This window comes from Typopeltis vanoorti, chromosome 2 (genome assembly GCF_054136105.1).
Source record: "Typopeltis vanoorti isolate ZY-2024b chromosome 2, IOZ_Tvanoo_1.0, whole genome shotgun sequence".
Lineage (NCBI taxonomy): Eukaryota > Metazoa > Arthropoda > Arachnida > Uropygi > Thelyphonidae > Typopeltis > Typopeltis vanoorti.
In genome coordinates, this window is record NC_143550.1 from 26,336,864 (window position 1) to 26,353,974 (window position 17,111).

The following is a 17,111-nucleotide window of genomic DNA, read 5'->3' on the forward strand; positions in this document are numbered from 1 at the left end:
TAATGCTGAAGTCATATATTTTGCATATACAAGTAATAAAAATGTCTATCACCTTATTATTAAACTACTCTAAATCAGAGATAGATGTGGAAAGTTTTCACTTTGTCACAGCTAAGTGGGTTGATGCTGATGAGCCATATACAAGTAGCCTAAAGATACTTCTGTGTGAAGTATCTTTAGGTGTGTGAAGTATCTTCATACACCAGGGAAAACAATTAAACAAGAATACGTGTTCAGTTCTGGTCAAGTATAATTTATTACAGCTCTTATTCCCATCTCAGTTTTGTAGTAACATAGGAATAACACAGAAACAGATTCACAATATAATCATTTAATAGTTTTTTTCACTTTTTTTCCCAGCCATTCTTCACATCGTTCTCATACCCAACTTGCTTTTTTTAAAATAATTTGTATTCTGGTACAATGATCCCATTTGCTTTTAACTAGTCATCCCTCCTTCACTCTAGGTTACAGATGATTTCATATGGCGCAATACTACCATTGTAGTATTACGGGATTAATGGCCTGGTGCTGGACAATCAGGATTTCAGTCTGTTGCTGGAGGAGGGGGAGCTTACCACTGAAGTCAGTTTCTTGAAAAAGGTATCTAGGGTTGTTGGCACAGCCTTTTTCTTTTTTTTTTTCATTATAAATGTGCTTGTAGCAGCTGATGTTCTCACTAACTGCATGCTGTTAACACTGCATCCTAACACTGAGCAGTTTACAAAGGTAAACCTTTGTAAACTGCTCAGTGTTAGGATCTAGCTTTAGCGGGATGAAAGGCTTCAGCTAATTCTTTTGTCTTAAAACTTTCTTGGCTCTGGATCTTCTGCTTCTTCATGTTCTTGTGTTTCTATCAGCTGTTTCTTTATCTACATAAGGTCTGCATTGGTTAATTCTTGTGAATGGGACTCTAGTAAGTCAATAACATCATTTTCATCGATGTCCAGTTGCAGTGCATTGCCATTATCCACCACAGCTTTTCTGGTTTTGGCAATGTCTTCTTCTGTGAAGCCACGAAAATCATCACAGAATTGAGAGCACAGTTTGTTCCACACCTCTTTCATTGTTGATTGCTTTACTACCTCCCAAGAATCAGCAATGTTTTTGATAGCATCATGGATGTTATAATTCTTCCAGAACTCTCTCAAGGTCATCACATTATCTTCATAGCCCTGACTGCTTGCGGGAATGTATGCCATAAGTAAATATTATTATTGCGTGACACCTCCAGGGAGTCTAAAGACTCATCGAGGGAGGACACCTACTCTACATCTCTCTCTCTCTGTCTCCACCACTCAATCCTCCAACTACAACTAACCATAACTACACCAACACCATCTACTGTCCACCACCACTAGTATTTCCACAGACAATCACAAACATCCATGCCCACATTTGGATTCGAACCTGCAGCCTTTTGGCTGGAGAGCAGATACGCTGACTGGTCGGCCAACCATGCCTGCGATTAAGCCTTAAACGTGGAAATAACTCCCTGGTCCATTAGCTATAGTAATGATGTAGTGTTGGGTGGTAAAAATACCACCTTTACATTAGGGTGAAGGTCATCTAAAGATGTTGGATGTCCAGGAGCATTGTCCAGCATAAGAAGAATTTTAAGGGAATTTTCTTTTCCAAACAGTAACGTTCAAGAACCAATCTTCAAACATGGCAAGTGGGACCCAGGCCCTTAAATTTGACTTCCAAATAACAGGAAAAGGTTGCTTTAATAATGCGGTGAAGTGTGGTTTTGTTTACATGCACTAAAGAAACTAGTTCCCTAATTATTAATTTAATTAGTGAATGAATATTATTCACTAATATTATTAATATTATTCACTAATATTATTAATATTATTCACTAATATTATTAATTTAATTCGTGTATGAATATTTAATTAAATTAATAATTAAATATTCATACACGAATTATCCTTATGGGAAGCCCATAAGTATGTAACACCTTAAGTTAGGTCTTCCATAACCTGGGGACTGCCTGTACTGATAATGAAGACAGATTGAGAATTTGTAGACTGCAGACATTAGCAAACTGGAGAAAGAAGAGTGATATGATTGAGACTTACGAACTTATAAAAGGATCATATGATTTCATTTTATGGAGGGTGGAAAAAGAATGAGGGCATCTGTGGAAGCTGAGAATGAATGCTATCAAGAAAGGAATAAGATTTAGATTTTTCTCTCATAAAGGGGTGTGTGATTGGAATGAAATGCCATTGGTGAATTAGTGAATGAATCAAGAACAAGAATGACAGCAAGTGCCTATAGTATGTGACTTTCCTCAGTGAGTCTGAGGAAATAATATATATATATATATATATATATATATATATAAATAATAATATATAAATAAGTACCTTAATTACATTGGTAATTTAGAATTTATAGACCAACATGTACGTTTATACTTGTAATACATAAATAACTAACACAGTTTTTAATGTATGTGTCATGAAATATTTTCAGAAAATTTGGACTGAAGAACCTTCACAAAAAGCAGCATATGAAGAATCTTGCAGGCAGATAAAGACTACAGTATCAGGTTAGAGAAAATCTGACAACATATTTTGTTCACAAAAAATTAAAGTATTAATTCATTTTTAACTATACTCATATAAGATTTTTCTAATATTCAGATTCTAGTAGCATTAGAAAAAAAAATTCTTTATTTGAATATTTTTAAACATTGAACAGATGTATTCTTGTGCAGGACTTCTACCAGTGATTTTTACAATTCAAAACATTTATTAGACCATAAAACAAACCTGAGGTAAAACTGGCACCATTAAGAAGAGTGGTTGTCTGTTTCTAATGCATCTGAAAGAACTCCAACTTTGACATGGTATTTGTGCTTTGTAATATCATGACAAAAAGATTGTTGAGCAGTTTTGGAAAAAACAGCATAGACATTAAATTATTTTTACAGATTGCTTATGCAAAGTAAATACAGTCATACCCCGACTTATGCGAATCTGGAGTTACGCGGTTTCTTATATGTACGTATTCCCATCCCACTTCATGCCTCACCACTAGTCGTATCTTTCAGGTGCCAGCCGCATTCGCCAGTGTTGCGCATGCTGTGAACAAGCACTGACGTGTTTCGTGCAGTCTCCATTCATTCACGATTTTTATAGTCTACAAACCTTGTGATTGTTTAATGTTATGTTCATGATAAAAATTTTATTACAAAAAATAATAATGTCATCCAAAAGAAGTAAGCCCAATTCTTCTACAGCTAGCAAGAAAAGAAAAACATTGATTTTGGAAACAAAACTCAACATTATTAAGGATTTTGAAGGCGGAATGAAAATTTGTGAGCTAGCAAAGAAGTTCGATCTATAGTAATCCACAGTAAGAACAATCATGAAAGAAAGGTTTACAGATTTTGGAGGACATAGATTCTAACGAGGAATGAATTGTAGCCACAAGGCAAGGAATAAAAAAATTATTAGCTTGCCATGAAGAAATTTTGCGTGACAAGAAAAAGACATTATGCCGTCAGATGAATCTGTTAGATTTTATGAAACCATCGACATCAAAATAACTTTCTTTTTTTTATGTACGAAAAACTACAATTATGATTATATTTCTTAAAAAATATAGGTGTTTTTGTAAACTTTTGGTCCCAATTGTATGTTTGTATATATTAATTACATGCAAAATTATACCCCGAGTTACGCGAATTCGACTTACGCGCTTTTTTGTTGGGGTTTTACTGTACTCTGGGTGACTAACATAACAGACTATGGATAGTTTGTTAGACATTCCTTTGAAGCGAGTACTTGGTTTGATGGACAGTGTGTGGGAAAGCAGTTAACAGCATTTAGGAATTGATTACATTGCATCTGACATAAGCAGTGTGTCCCTGTATGTGAAGCGTTAGGCAGATGACTAGACTAGGATCACTGATCTGTTATAGGTGCTCAAATTTGAAGATCTCAGATGATCATCTAAGATCTCTGGCAAGCTTCTATCACCACATCCATCTAGGGAAGGTGGCTAGGAGTGCAGGATCCTGCCTATGATACTCAATCTATGTTTGTCTTCCTACCAATATGTCCGTGTGTTCATGCTTAACATATTTCTTTGTGCTCATTATTATACCCTGGTGAACAAGGTGAAATATTGGTATAATAATTTAATAGCTATGTTAAATAAATTTAGTTAATCATTATATCCAGATGTGTGTTTTATCTTTTAAAGAGTAACATTAGTAAATAGAATATGAGTGAAAGGGATGAATAGGGAAATCAGGCAAGCATTGTTGAGTAAAACAGATAGTATGGCCAAAGAAAATTCAAGAGAATTCTTCCACTATTTGGTAAATAAAAGGAGAATTATGAAAGGTGATATTTGGTTGGTTATGGTAGTAGAGAGTGATAATTGCCATGGATGTAGTGAAATTGTTTAATGGGCACGTTGTGGTGTGTATTTTACCGGTTTGTAAATGATGCTGCACAACATCAAGAAGGGAGGAAAATGATAGAGGAGGATTAGGGGAGACAAATCTGAGGTATATCTAGTGCTGATTGAACTAGATGCTAATAATGCTGTGGGAATGGATGACATATCACCAACTATTTTTAGGAGATGAACAAAAAAAAAAGTTATGTCCCTAACCTAATTATTTCAAGTCTTTCATTTGGAAGGGTTCATAAGATATAGAAAGAAGGCAAAATTTATACTTAATAAGAATGGCAAAAGCTTTCATTTATAGACCAGTCTGTATATATATCTGCATTTGTAAGGTATTGGATAGATTAGTGTGGAATATAATACAGAATGGATTGATGGATGTATGATTTTCTCTGATGGCTCAGCTTGAGTTTGTGAAAGATAAATCTTGCTTAATCAATCTGCTTGCATTTTATAATAAATGATGAATATGTTGGATAAGGGAGACTAATTCATTGTAATATTCTTGTACCTTGCAAAGGCATCTCATTGAAAATCAATGAGATGCCTTTGCAAGGTGACAAGTCAGTATATTTACAAGCCAAAAATATGAATATTGGTTAGATAGATTGGAGATTGGCTCTCTGAACGATACCAGCCAGTTGTGATAGGGTAGTGTTCAAGACAAGAAAGGAAATCAGTGGTGTTAACTCTGGTTAAGTTAAATAGCAGGACTTAAAAACAGAACCGCAGAGTCCTATGCTTGGAATCCTTACTTTTTTTTTCTATGACTCCCAACCACAAAAGGTCATTAGTATGAGGTTGGATGAAGAACTTTTTTTTGAAAAATATTTTTATTAATTTAAATAATATTTTTTGTAGTTTTTTTTATATTCATATTTTTACCTGGTTTGGAAACCCTGTTCGAGAAACCAAACATGGAACTTTTTCAAGTCACTTCAGGCCTTCAGTAAGCAAGGTGGTGATCTCACACAGTCATGGAATTCATCCACTCTCCAAAAGACAGTCACATACATCCATACCCATGATAAAGTTCAAACCCATATTTGTTGAAAATAGATATGGTAATGACTTGGCCATCCCAGCCAGCAGTTTAATTTATTTGTTAATCATCTTTCATGTGGACTAATAGAGTATCATCAATTCTTGCTGGTAATGCAAAGTTGAGAGTTATAAGGAGAAATGATGATGTCAACTCCATTCAGGAAGATTTAAATGGATTTTTAGCTTGGTTGAATGAGTGGGGTTGCAGTTTAATGTTAATTAGTATAAAGTGTTGCACTCTTGGTGTGCAGGATCAATACCCTAAAAAACAGGGCTCTGAAGATCTGCTCCAGTGAACATGCACTGAAAAACGAATTTAAAGTGATCAGCAATACTTTTTAAAAAAAATGGATACAGCCAAATCACTATTAACAAAATTCTCTACAAGACCTCAATAAAAAACAAAGACAAACCAGACTACAGTATTATCATTCCCTACGTTAAAGGGACATCAGACAAAATAAACAGAGTACTACAAAAATATAACCTCAAAGCCATCTTTAAACCGCCTGTAAAATTAAAAAGCTTACTCAACTCATCCAAAGACCCACTCCCTACACTGGCCCACCCTGGAGTATACCGTATTTACTGTACCTGCAACATACCATACACAGCAGAAACAGGACGCACAATTCCGATTGTGCGTCCTGTTTCTGCAGTAAAAATGCAGTAAAATCAGACAAAAAGAACATAAACGACACATTAAATATAATAATTATGGTAAAGCTGGCCTTTCTGATCATGCCCTTGAACACCTTACATAGAATTGACTGGAAAAGCACTAGTTGTCTACATCACACCAAAACATGGTATGAATGCAAATTTAAGGAAGCTTGTGAGATCATTATCAACCACCCCAATCTAAACAATAATGATGGTCTAAAAATCCCATACGTATGGAAGGCATATATTTGTCCCACGAATCTTTCCTCTCTAAGAACAGCTATAAACAAGACTCGAGAAAATCCAGGATCCTAAATCTATAACTTTAATACTGAAAAATAGGACATCACTGTTAAGGTGAAAATTTTTTTTTTTTTTTTTTTTTTTTTTTTTTTTTTACAATACATGAATAAGCAAGAATATTTATTCATGTAATCAAAAATTAAATTAGCTTGATGTAATTCTTTTTTTTTTTTACTAGAGGTCATGCCAGTGAGTAGCATGTGATCAAATCATTGTTTCTCTAGCTTACGGTTTGAAATGTAATGCAGCTTGTATTGTATATTTATGTATGTTCCAGATGATGATCTTGATATGAAGATCAAAATGTCGGGATAATAAAATGATTTATTCTAACATGGTTGTAGAATCCATAATTTCAAAAATGAATGCTGATTACTGTGTAACACTAAAAGAAAGGAATATAGTATGTCACAATACAGATAATAGGAGGCAAATGAGAACTGAATCTGTAAGCAGCTTGCTAAAATATTAAACATCACTCTTCATTAGCATGCCTTCTTATATTGTATTTATAATAAAAAAGGAAAATTATAGCATTTTCTGGGATATTTATCTGATCCTGGCATTTTTAAATCTAGTAAAACGGATCGAATTCCTGTTTCCAGGGAAAGAACCCTTAATGCAATATACATGTCTGAAAGCAAGTGTGCAGTGCATTATGGGATCCTAGACCAAATTACTGTGACTTGATTGTAACTTGACTTGATTACCGTGTAGATTGTAACGTAGCTTGTCTTTGTATACTCCAGATGATGACCTTGATATGAAGTTCGAAACATTGGATGATTATTTTGTGTTATATTAAATTGAAGAACTACTATAACATAATAGATGTTTTCATGTTTTTTTTTTTATAAAATTAAACATAATTTCCTGATTTATAATAATTACAACTTCATAGTTTTTTTTTTTTTTAACAACTACTAATTATTATAAACTTTTGCATATATAGAAGAAACCTTGATGGGGAGGAGGGTTAAAAGTTCAGCTATGATATAAGCACAGCTCTTAGTTGTGGAGAGAGGATATAAACGAATATCCAAACCATGCACTATAAATATTTTGGATTGTATTTGATTTTCAAATTCATCACAAGAGGTATGAAAATGGTTTGCATACTGGAAGCATGTGCCTATACATGTATTGTGTGAAACAGTAGCAAAAGTTTTACCTACTTGAAAAATTCCATAGTGGAAGAACATGCAGTAAATTTATTTCTTCCAAAATATGCGTCTTTTCTTCTTTAAAGCAATGCGATGTAGCGATATATATGTGTTAAAGAAAAAGTTTTTAATTAGTGTATGGTGTGGTTTTTTTATTGCAAATTGTGCTGCATTTTTTCAGTTTGGATACAGATGTCGTTCAGTGGTGGCATTGAAATTTTTTGTTGTTTATATTGTGTTTTGGTACTTGTTTGTTCATATGGCTTCTGCTTCTGAAAATGGTGCCATAAAGAAATGTACGTCAGTAGCACGGAAGGCTTCTGTATAAAAAATCTGGCTCTGATGTGGATTTTTTGAAGTGGATGCATTGCGAAAATTGCTATATGTAAAAAATGTGAAAGATTTGTGGACTGTTTGGGTAAATGAGAAGAAGGAAAGCATTATATATGAAGGAAAGCACATATGTGAAAAGTGTCTTGATAGATTAAAGCGATTAGAAATGGGACTGTAGTAGAAGAGGTTAGATAGGAGTTAGTGAAAATGAAAAGCAAAATGAAACATCTAGAAGTGGATATTAAACATCTGAAAAAGAAATTGGCTAATGACAATAAGGAGGAGGAAGTTAGTATTATGAAGAAAGAGTCAAAGGAAAGTGGGAACTGTTAGAGGTGTGATTACAAATAAGTTGCACAAAACATGCTTTCCTAGTGGAACAATGAAGCAAATAACTGATGCGTTGCAGAAAAGGATAGACCTGGAGTCAAAATTAGTAGTAGCTGTGGGCACAAATGACTTAGTTGGGGAGAAAAAGAATGTTGATAGAGACTTGTTAGAAGTTGTTTCAGCAGGTAAAGAAGAATTTTGTTGTTGGGAAAGTCATAGGCCTTTCTTGTTACCCAATATGACAATGGTTAATTGAGAAGGAGAGCAGAGATAATGAATAGTAAGATGGTTGAGTTTGTGTGAGGCAAAGGGGGGGGGTTCAATTTGTAACCCTGCAGATTGGGACGTAGGAATTATTTAAAGCTGATGGATAACATTTGAAAGAGTTTGGTGTTGGACATTTAGAAAGTCCGTTGTTTTGGAGAAGAGTCGAGAGCTAATGTAGTAAATGATCAGAGTCTACTTGTGAAGCAGGATAGCACAAATAAATGAATTGTGCAACAGGAGGAAGATGGATATGAGGTTAAGATGAGACAGGTAGCAATGGAAATCAGAGTCAGGATAAGGAGAATGGGAGTGATCAGACCAAAGAGAGATATGGTATTTCAGCTAGAATAGAGAATGTTGGTGCTGGTAGGATGTCCTCAAACATGCAGGGATTGTTATGTTTGTACACAAAGGAGTATTTGAAACAAGAGAGGTGAGTTTGTTGCATTGAGTCAGTATGCCCAGAGATAATTGGAATAAGTGAAACTTGGTTGTCTGAGGAGGATGTGATGTTGGGGATAGAAATAGAAGGATATATAATTTTCTGGAAGTATAGAAGTATAGAATGAGAATAATTAATTACATATTTGGAATGACTATTTACATAGTGATACTTGAAATGCATTTGTCATCAGTCATCAGCAAGGACAAATAACAGTCTGACATATATTCATTTAATTAAAGTGCATATGCAAATCATAATAATAATAAATAATTTTCACCTTTCATCTCAAATTTTATCTTAAAATATTTAAGATAAAATATAAAATAAATTAAAATATTTTAATAAAATATATAATCTTAAAATATATATCTTAAGAATATTTCAATATTTTAAAAATATTGAAATATTTTTAAGAGTTAATCAAAAATTTTAAAATAGTGTACGATGAGTTCTCAACTTGGTTATAAATACATCTGCTGCATATTATACTTGACAACAAATTATATTTAATAATTTTTTAAAAATCTTCTACCTAAGTTTGAAGTGTGAAGTATTTTCACAATCCCATAATGCAAAAAACGTAATGGGAAGGGAAGTGTGAAGTACAGCAATCCCTCGATTAGTGCGCCTAATGCGTTCCTTAAAACAGGCGCATTAATCGAAAATGCACTAATCGAATATAATAACCTATGGGAAAATGCATAATTCATTCCTCAAATTTCTTTTCAGAACCTTAATCTTTTTATAAAAGAATTAAGGTATGTCTCATGGCCTAGTTTAAGGAAAACCATGAAGCTGAAAGACAATAAAACATATTCAGAATATAAATTTTATTATTCCACTTCTTAACAAAGATTTGAGCTAACGTAGTTTGGCATGCATTTTGTTTCTTTTTTTCATACAACTGACAGTATGGCCCTATTGCCTCTTCTACTCTTCTGCAAATTTTACTGCTTCTCTCTTCATCTGAGTCAGTCGCATTGCTGCTTAAAAACTTTGACTGTACGAAAAATATTTTCAAATTGTTTCTGTGAAATCTCTTTTGGCTGACTATCAGTGGTTAAATTTTCTTCATATTTTTCTGGATCTTTCTGCTGTGCATCTAAATTTAGCAGGTCAGAATCACTCAATTCTTCAGAATGAGATTTAATTAACTCTTGGATGTCATCATTGTAAATCTCATCAAAACCCAGTTCATGCCCAATGTTGGCAATTTCCTCAACAACATTATCCATTTCATTTGAAAAGCTTCCAAAATTTTTTGCACAATGTGGAAGAATGTGCTTCCAAATGGCTCGCATATTGCTAGCAGTAATTTCATTCCAAGATTGATGAATATTTTCAATAGCTGATTTAACATTAAATTTCTTCCAGAATTCTACTAATGTCATAGAATTCTCACCTGATGGTGCTTCTATTGCCTGTTTAAATGTTCTTTTCAGATAGTATGCCTTAAAGGTTGCAATAATCCCCTGGTCCATAGATTGTATGAGAGAAGTTGTATTTGGTGGTAAAAATTTGGAACATAGTATACATGGAAGTAGTGTAGTATGCCATTAAAAATAACTTTGTAAAATGTTGTTTTAAATCGATAACTAAATTATTTTATTTCATTCTGGTGAGTGATTTTTTAAAATAGTTAGCCCTAAAAATGTATAGAAAATTTTTTTTTAAATCTGTAACATTTATTTTTAAGATGTATATGGGTGCACTAATCGAATTTGGGTATCGAAAAAAAATGATGCACTAATCGGGAGCGCACTAATTGGGGACGCACTAATCGAGGGATTACTGTGTCTTTACTAGTTGTGAAGATACTTGATGTTTACACTTGATCATAGGATTAAAGCAAGAATATATAATTCCTTAGCAAGTATCATATATGTTGAATCCAAGCAAAAAAAAAAAAACTTTCCACTCAGCCTGCTGCAAAAGTCTTTTTTTTATTTATTTTTTATTTATTTATTCCTGGTTAAACAGCAGTATGAAGGAATTTCAGTGTATTGAATATCATGCTGTTTGAAGGTTTGTCCCCTGTTGTCTTGGATGATAGTAGTTTAAATGCTTGCTTAAATTCTGAGCATGAGTCTTGGTACAGTAATGTGAAATCATCTAAATAAATAAGGCATAAATATACAGTATGTCACTCATTTTTGAAATTATGGATTCTACAACCATGTTAGAATAACTCTTTATTATCCCGACGTTTCGATCTTCATATCAAGATCATCATCTGGAGCATACATAAATATACGATACAAGCTGCGTTACATTTCAAACCATAAGCTAGAGAAACAATGATTTGATCGCATGCTACTCACTGGCATGACCTCTAGCAGGGGGGGAATTGCATCAAGCTAATATAATTTTTGATTACATGAATAAATATTCTTGTTTACAGATGGTTTTTTCCCAGTAACAGTAATGGCCTATTTCTATTATTACAATTGTTATTTTTGATTTAAAAAAAAAAAAAACTATTTATAAATTATTACAACATGAATAAACTTTCTTATAGATTTTTTCCCCCCTCCTTAACAGTGATGTCCTATTTTTCAGTATTAAAGTTGTTATTATAGATTTAGGATCCTGTATTTTCTAGAGTCCTGTTTATAGTTGTCCTTAGAGAGGAAGGATTTGTGGGATGAATATATGCCTTCCATACGTATGGGATTTTTAGACCATCATTATTGTTTAGATTGGGGTGGTTGATAATGATCTCACAAGCTTCCTTAAATTTGCGTTCATACCATGTTTTGGTGTGATGTAGACAACTAGTGCTTTTACAGTCAATTCTATGTAAGGTGTTCAGGGCATGATCAGAAAGGCCAGCTTCACCATAATTATTATATTTGATGTGTCGTTTATGTTCTTTTTGTCTGATCTGAATTGTGCGTCCTGTTTCTCCTATGTATGGTATATTGCAGGTGCGGTAAATATGGTATACTCCAGGGTGGGCCAGCGGAGGGAGTAGGTCTTTGGATGAGTTGAGTAAGCTTTTTAATTTTGCAGGAGGTTTAAAGGTGGCTTTGAGGTTGTATTTTTGTAGTACTCTGTTTATTTTGTCTGATTTCCCTTTAATATAGGGAATGGTTATAGTTTTACTGTAGTCTGGTTTGTCATTGTTTTTTATTGAGGTCTTGTAGAGAATTTTGTTAATAGTGTTTTAGCTGTATCCATTTTTTTGAAAAGTATTACTGATCACTTTAAATTAGTTTTTCAGTGCCTGTTCACTGGAGCAGATCTTCAGAGCCCTGTTTTTTAGGGTATTGATGACACCTAGTTTTTGTGTTGGGTGGTGGTAGGAGTTTACGTGTATATATTGGCCAATATGTGTCGGTTTCCGGTAAACAGTGAAGGAAAGATTGCCCGAGGGAAGACGTGTGACAAGTGTATATAGAAACGGCAGTGTGTTATGTTTTTCATCTCAATTGTGAACTGTATACGTTTGTGTTGTTTGTTTAGGTGGCTAAGGAAAGTATCTAGTGTCTGGCGGCCATGAGACCAAATCGCGAAAACATCATCAACGTATCTGAGCCAAACTTTGTGTTTTAAAGGGGAGGAACCTAGAGCAAGTTGTCCAAAATGTCCCATATAAAAGTTAGCAATTGGGAGGGGGGGGGAGATAATGATGAGCCCATGGCTGTGCCTTTTTTTTGTAGGTAGAAAGTGTTTTGCCATACAAAATAACCAGAATGTAATACATGCGCAAAGAGCACCGTGATATCTGGAGGAAATTTGTTCTGTAAAAGAAGAATTGTGTCATTAATTGGGACATTCGTAAAGAGGGCAGAGACATCAAAACTGACTAATAATGACTAACGTAACACACTGCCTTTTCTATATACACTTGTCACACGTCTTCCTTCGGGCAATCTTTCCTTCACTGTTTACTGGAAACCGACACATACTGGCCAGTATATACACGTAAACTCCTACCACCACCACCCAACACAAAAACTAGGTGTCATCAATACCCTAAAAAACAGGGCTCTGAAGATCTGCTCCAGTGAACATGCACTGAAAAACGAATTTAAAGTGATCAGCAATACTTTTTAAAAAAAATGGATACAGCCAAATCACTATTAACAAAATTCTCTACAAGACCTCAATAAAAAACAAAGACAAACCAGACTACAGTATTATCATTCCCTACGTTAAAGGGACATCAGACAAAATAAACAGAGTACTACAAAAATATAACCTCAAAGCCATCTTTAAACCGCCTGTAAAATTAAAAAGCTTACTCAACTCATCCAAAGACCCACTCCCTACACTGGCCCACCCTGGAGTATACCGTATTTACTGTACCTGCAACATACCATACACAGCAGAAACAGGACGCACAATTCCGATTGTGCGTCCTGTTTCTGCAGTAAAAATGCAGTAAAATCAGACAAAAAGAACATAAACGACACATTAAATATAATAATTATGGTAAAGCTGGCCTTTCTGATCATGCCCTTGAACACCTTACATAGAATTGACTGGAAAAGCACTAGTTGTCTACATCACACCAAAACATGGTATGAATGCAAATTTAAGGAAGCTTGTGAGATCATTATCAACCACCCCAATCTAAACAATGATGGTCTAAAAATCCCATACGTATGGAAGGCATATATTTGTCCCACGAATCTTTCCTCTCTAAGAACAGCTATAAACAAGACTCGAGAAAATCCAGGATCCTAAATCTATAACTTTAATACTGAAAAATAGGACATCACTGTTAAGGTGAAAATTTTTTTTTTTTTTTTTTTTTTTTTTTTTTTTTTACAATACATGAATAAGCAAGAATATTTATTCATGTAATCAAAAATTAAATTAGCTTGATGTAATTCTTTTTTTTTTTTTACTAGAGGTCATGCCAGTGAGTAGCATGTGATCAAATCATTGTTTCTCTAGCTTACGGTTTGAAATGTAATGCAGCTTGTATTGTATATTTATGTATGTTCCAGATGATGATCTTGATATGAAGATCAAAATGTCGGGATAATAAAATGATTTATTCTAACATGGTTGTAGAATCCATAATTTCAAAAATGAATGCTGATTACTGTGTAACACTAAAAGAAAGGAATATAGTATGTCACAATACAGATAATAGGAGGCAAATGAGAACTGAATCTGTAAGCAGCTTGCTAAAATATTAAACATCACTCTTCATTAGCATGCCTTCTTATATTGTATTTATAATAAAAAAGGAAAATTATAGCATTTTCTGGGATATTTATCTGATCCTGGCATTTTTAAATCTAGTAAAACGGATCGAATTCCTGTTTCCAGGGAAAGAACCCTTAATGCAATATACATGTCTGAAAGCAAGTGTGCAGTGCATTATGGGATCCTAGACCAAATTACTGTGACTTGATTGTAACTTGACTTGATTACCGTGTAGATTGTAACGTAGCTTGTCTTTGTATACTCCAGATGATGACCTTGATATGAAGTTCGAAACATTGGATGATTATTTTGTGTTATATTAAATTGAAGAACTACTATAACATAATAGATGTTTTCATGTTTTTTTTTTTTATAAAATTAAACATAATTTCCTGATTTATAATAATTACAACTTCATAGTTTTTTTTTTTTTTAACAACTACTAATTATTATAAACTTTTGCATATATAGAAGAAACCTTGATGGGGAGGAGGGTTAAAAGTTCAGCTATGATATAAGCACAGCTCTTAGTTGTGGAGAGAGGATATAAACGAATATCCAAACCATGCACTATAAATATTTTGGATTGTATTTGATTTTCAAATTCATCACAAGAGGTATGAAAATGGTTTGCATACTGGAAGCATGTGCCTATACATGTATTGTGTGAAACAGTAGCAAAAGTTTTACCTACTTGAAAAATTCCATAGTGGAAGAACATGCAGTAAATTTATTTCTTCCAAAATATGCGTCTTTTCTTCTTTAAAGCAATGCGATGTCGCGAGTGAATGTAGCGATATATATGTGTTAAAGAAAAAGTTTTTAATTAGTGTATGGTGTGGTTTTTTTATTGCAAATTGTGCTGCATTTTTTCAGTTTGGATACAGATGTCGTTCAGTGGTGGCATTGAAATTTTTTGTTGTTTATATTGTGTTTTGGTACTTGTTTGTTCATATGGCTTCTGCTTCTGAAAATGGTGCCATAAAGAAATGTACGTCAGTAGCACGGAAGGCTTCTGTATAAAAAATCTGGCTCTGATGTGGATTTTTTGAAGTGGATGCATTGCGAAAATTGCTATATGTAAAAAATGTGAAAGATTTGTGGACTGTTTGGGTAAATGAGAAGAAGGAAAGCATTATATATGAAGGAAAGCACATATGTGAAAAGTGTCTTGATAGATTAAAGCGATTAGAAATGGGACTGTAGTAGAAGAGGTTAGATAGGAGTTAGTGAAAATGAAAAGCAAAATGAAACATCTAGAAGTGGATATTAAACATCTGAAAAAGAAATTGGCTAATGACAATAAGGAGGAGGAAGTTAGTATTATGAAGAAAGAGTCAAAGGAAAGTGGGAACTGTTAGAGGTGTGATTACAAATAAGTTGCACAAAACATGCTTTCCTAGTGGAACAATGAAGCAAATAACTGATGCGTTGCAGAAAAGGATAGACCTGGAGTCAAAATTAGTAGTAGCTGTGGGCACAAATGACTTAGTTGGGGAGAAAAAGAATGTTGATAGAGACTTGTTAGAAGTTGTTTCAGCAGGTAAAGAAGAATTTTGTTGTTGGGAAAGTCATAGGCCTTTCTTGTTACCCAATATGACAATGGTTAATTGAGAAGGAGAGCAGAGATAATGAATAGTAAGATGGTTGAGTTTGTGTGAGGCAAAGGGGGGGGGTTCAATTTGTAACCCTGCAGATTGGGACGTAGGAATTATTTAAAGCTGATGGATAACATTTGAAAGAGTTTGGTGTTGGACATTTAGAAAGTCCGTTGTTTTGGAGAAGAGTCGAGAGCTAATGTAGTAAATGATCAGAGTCTACTTGTGAAGCAGGATAGCACAAATAAATGAATTGTGCAACAGGAGGAAGATGGATATGAGGTTAAGATGAGACAGGTAGCAATGGAAATCAGAGTCAGGATAAGGAGAATGGGAGTGATCAGACCAAAGAGAGATATGGTATTTCAGCTAGAATAGAGAATGTTGGTGCTGGTAGGATGTCCTCAAACATGCAGGGATTGTTATGTTTGTACACAAAGGAGTATTTGAAACAAGAGAGGTGAGTTTGTTGCATTGAGTCAGTATGCCCAGAGATAATTGGAATAAGTGAAACTTGGTTGTCTGAGGAGGATGTGATGTTGGGGATAGAAATAGAAGGATATATAATTTTTGGAAGTATAGAAATGTGAAATGAGGAGGGGGGGGGTGCTGTTAATGATTGCAGAGGAATTGTGTCTGCAGAGTGTGGAAGTTGATAGTGCATGCACAGATTTTGAATCGATGTGGCGTGAAGTTGAAGTAAACAGGTTAGTAGAGTGATTCTTAACCAATGGGCCGCAGCCCCCTAGGGGACTGTGGAAAATTTATAGAACGTTTATAGATTTTTAAAATTTTGAAATCTCTTAAAATAATTATTTGTTGCTCTTTATTTTACTTTGTTCCAAACTTGTATCATTTTGTATTAATAATCTGAATTATGCAGTTTCATGCAGTAGTTTCTTTTGTGGTAGCTCCCCAAGCCGACTTTTCGCTGCTGGTAACACTGCCTATTGGTCATGTGAAAGAAGTGATTCGCTGAAGTTTTAAACAATACTAGTACGAATGCATAGAACTTAACGATGTTAAGTGCTACTTGAGCGCAATTACTTTTCAAAACTTTCAGTGCTGTAATACTGATTTGTTATTTCTTAAAATTTACCCGTTATAACAAAGAACATTATTTGATTTCCTAAATCAAATAAATTTCCTAAAGTTTTTACAGTAATATTTAAGTAAAGATGATTTTTCTGTTTTCTGATTTTTTTTGTAATCATTATAATCAGTAAGTAAAACCACTATTTTTTTTTTTAAAAAAAAGTTTTAAAAAAAAAGTTTTAAATATTTTAGGATACTTTGGGGCTGTGCTACTAAAAAGTTAAGAACCACTGGGGTAGTATACCTCATAGGGTGCTGTTATAGACCAGGGAA

The 17,111-nt window shown here is 33.9% G+C and overlaps 1 protein-coding gene across 3 annotated transcripts in view; it reads left to right on the forward strand.

Moving 5' to 3' along the window:
* The window catches only part of LOC150108890 (E3 ubiquitin-protein ligase RNF123-like), a 660,886-nt gene that overhangs the window by 284,954 nt on the left and 358,821 nt on the right, over positions 1-17,111 (forward strand). For all 3 annotated transcript variants that reach the window (XM_090410696.1, XM_090410708.1, XM_090410702.1), the window contains one exon: positions 2,485-2,560. In XM_090410696.1, the coding sequence (XP_090266822.1) occupies positions 2,485-2,560 (76 nt within the window). The remainder of the gene's footprint in view (positions 1-2,484; positions 2,561-17,111) is intronic.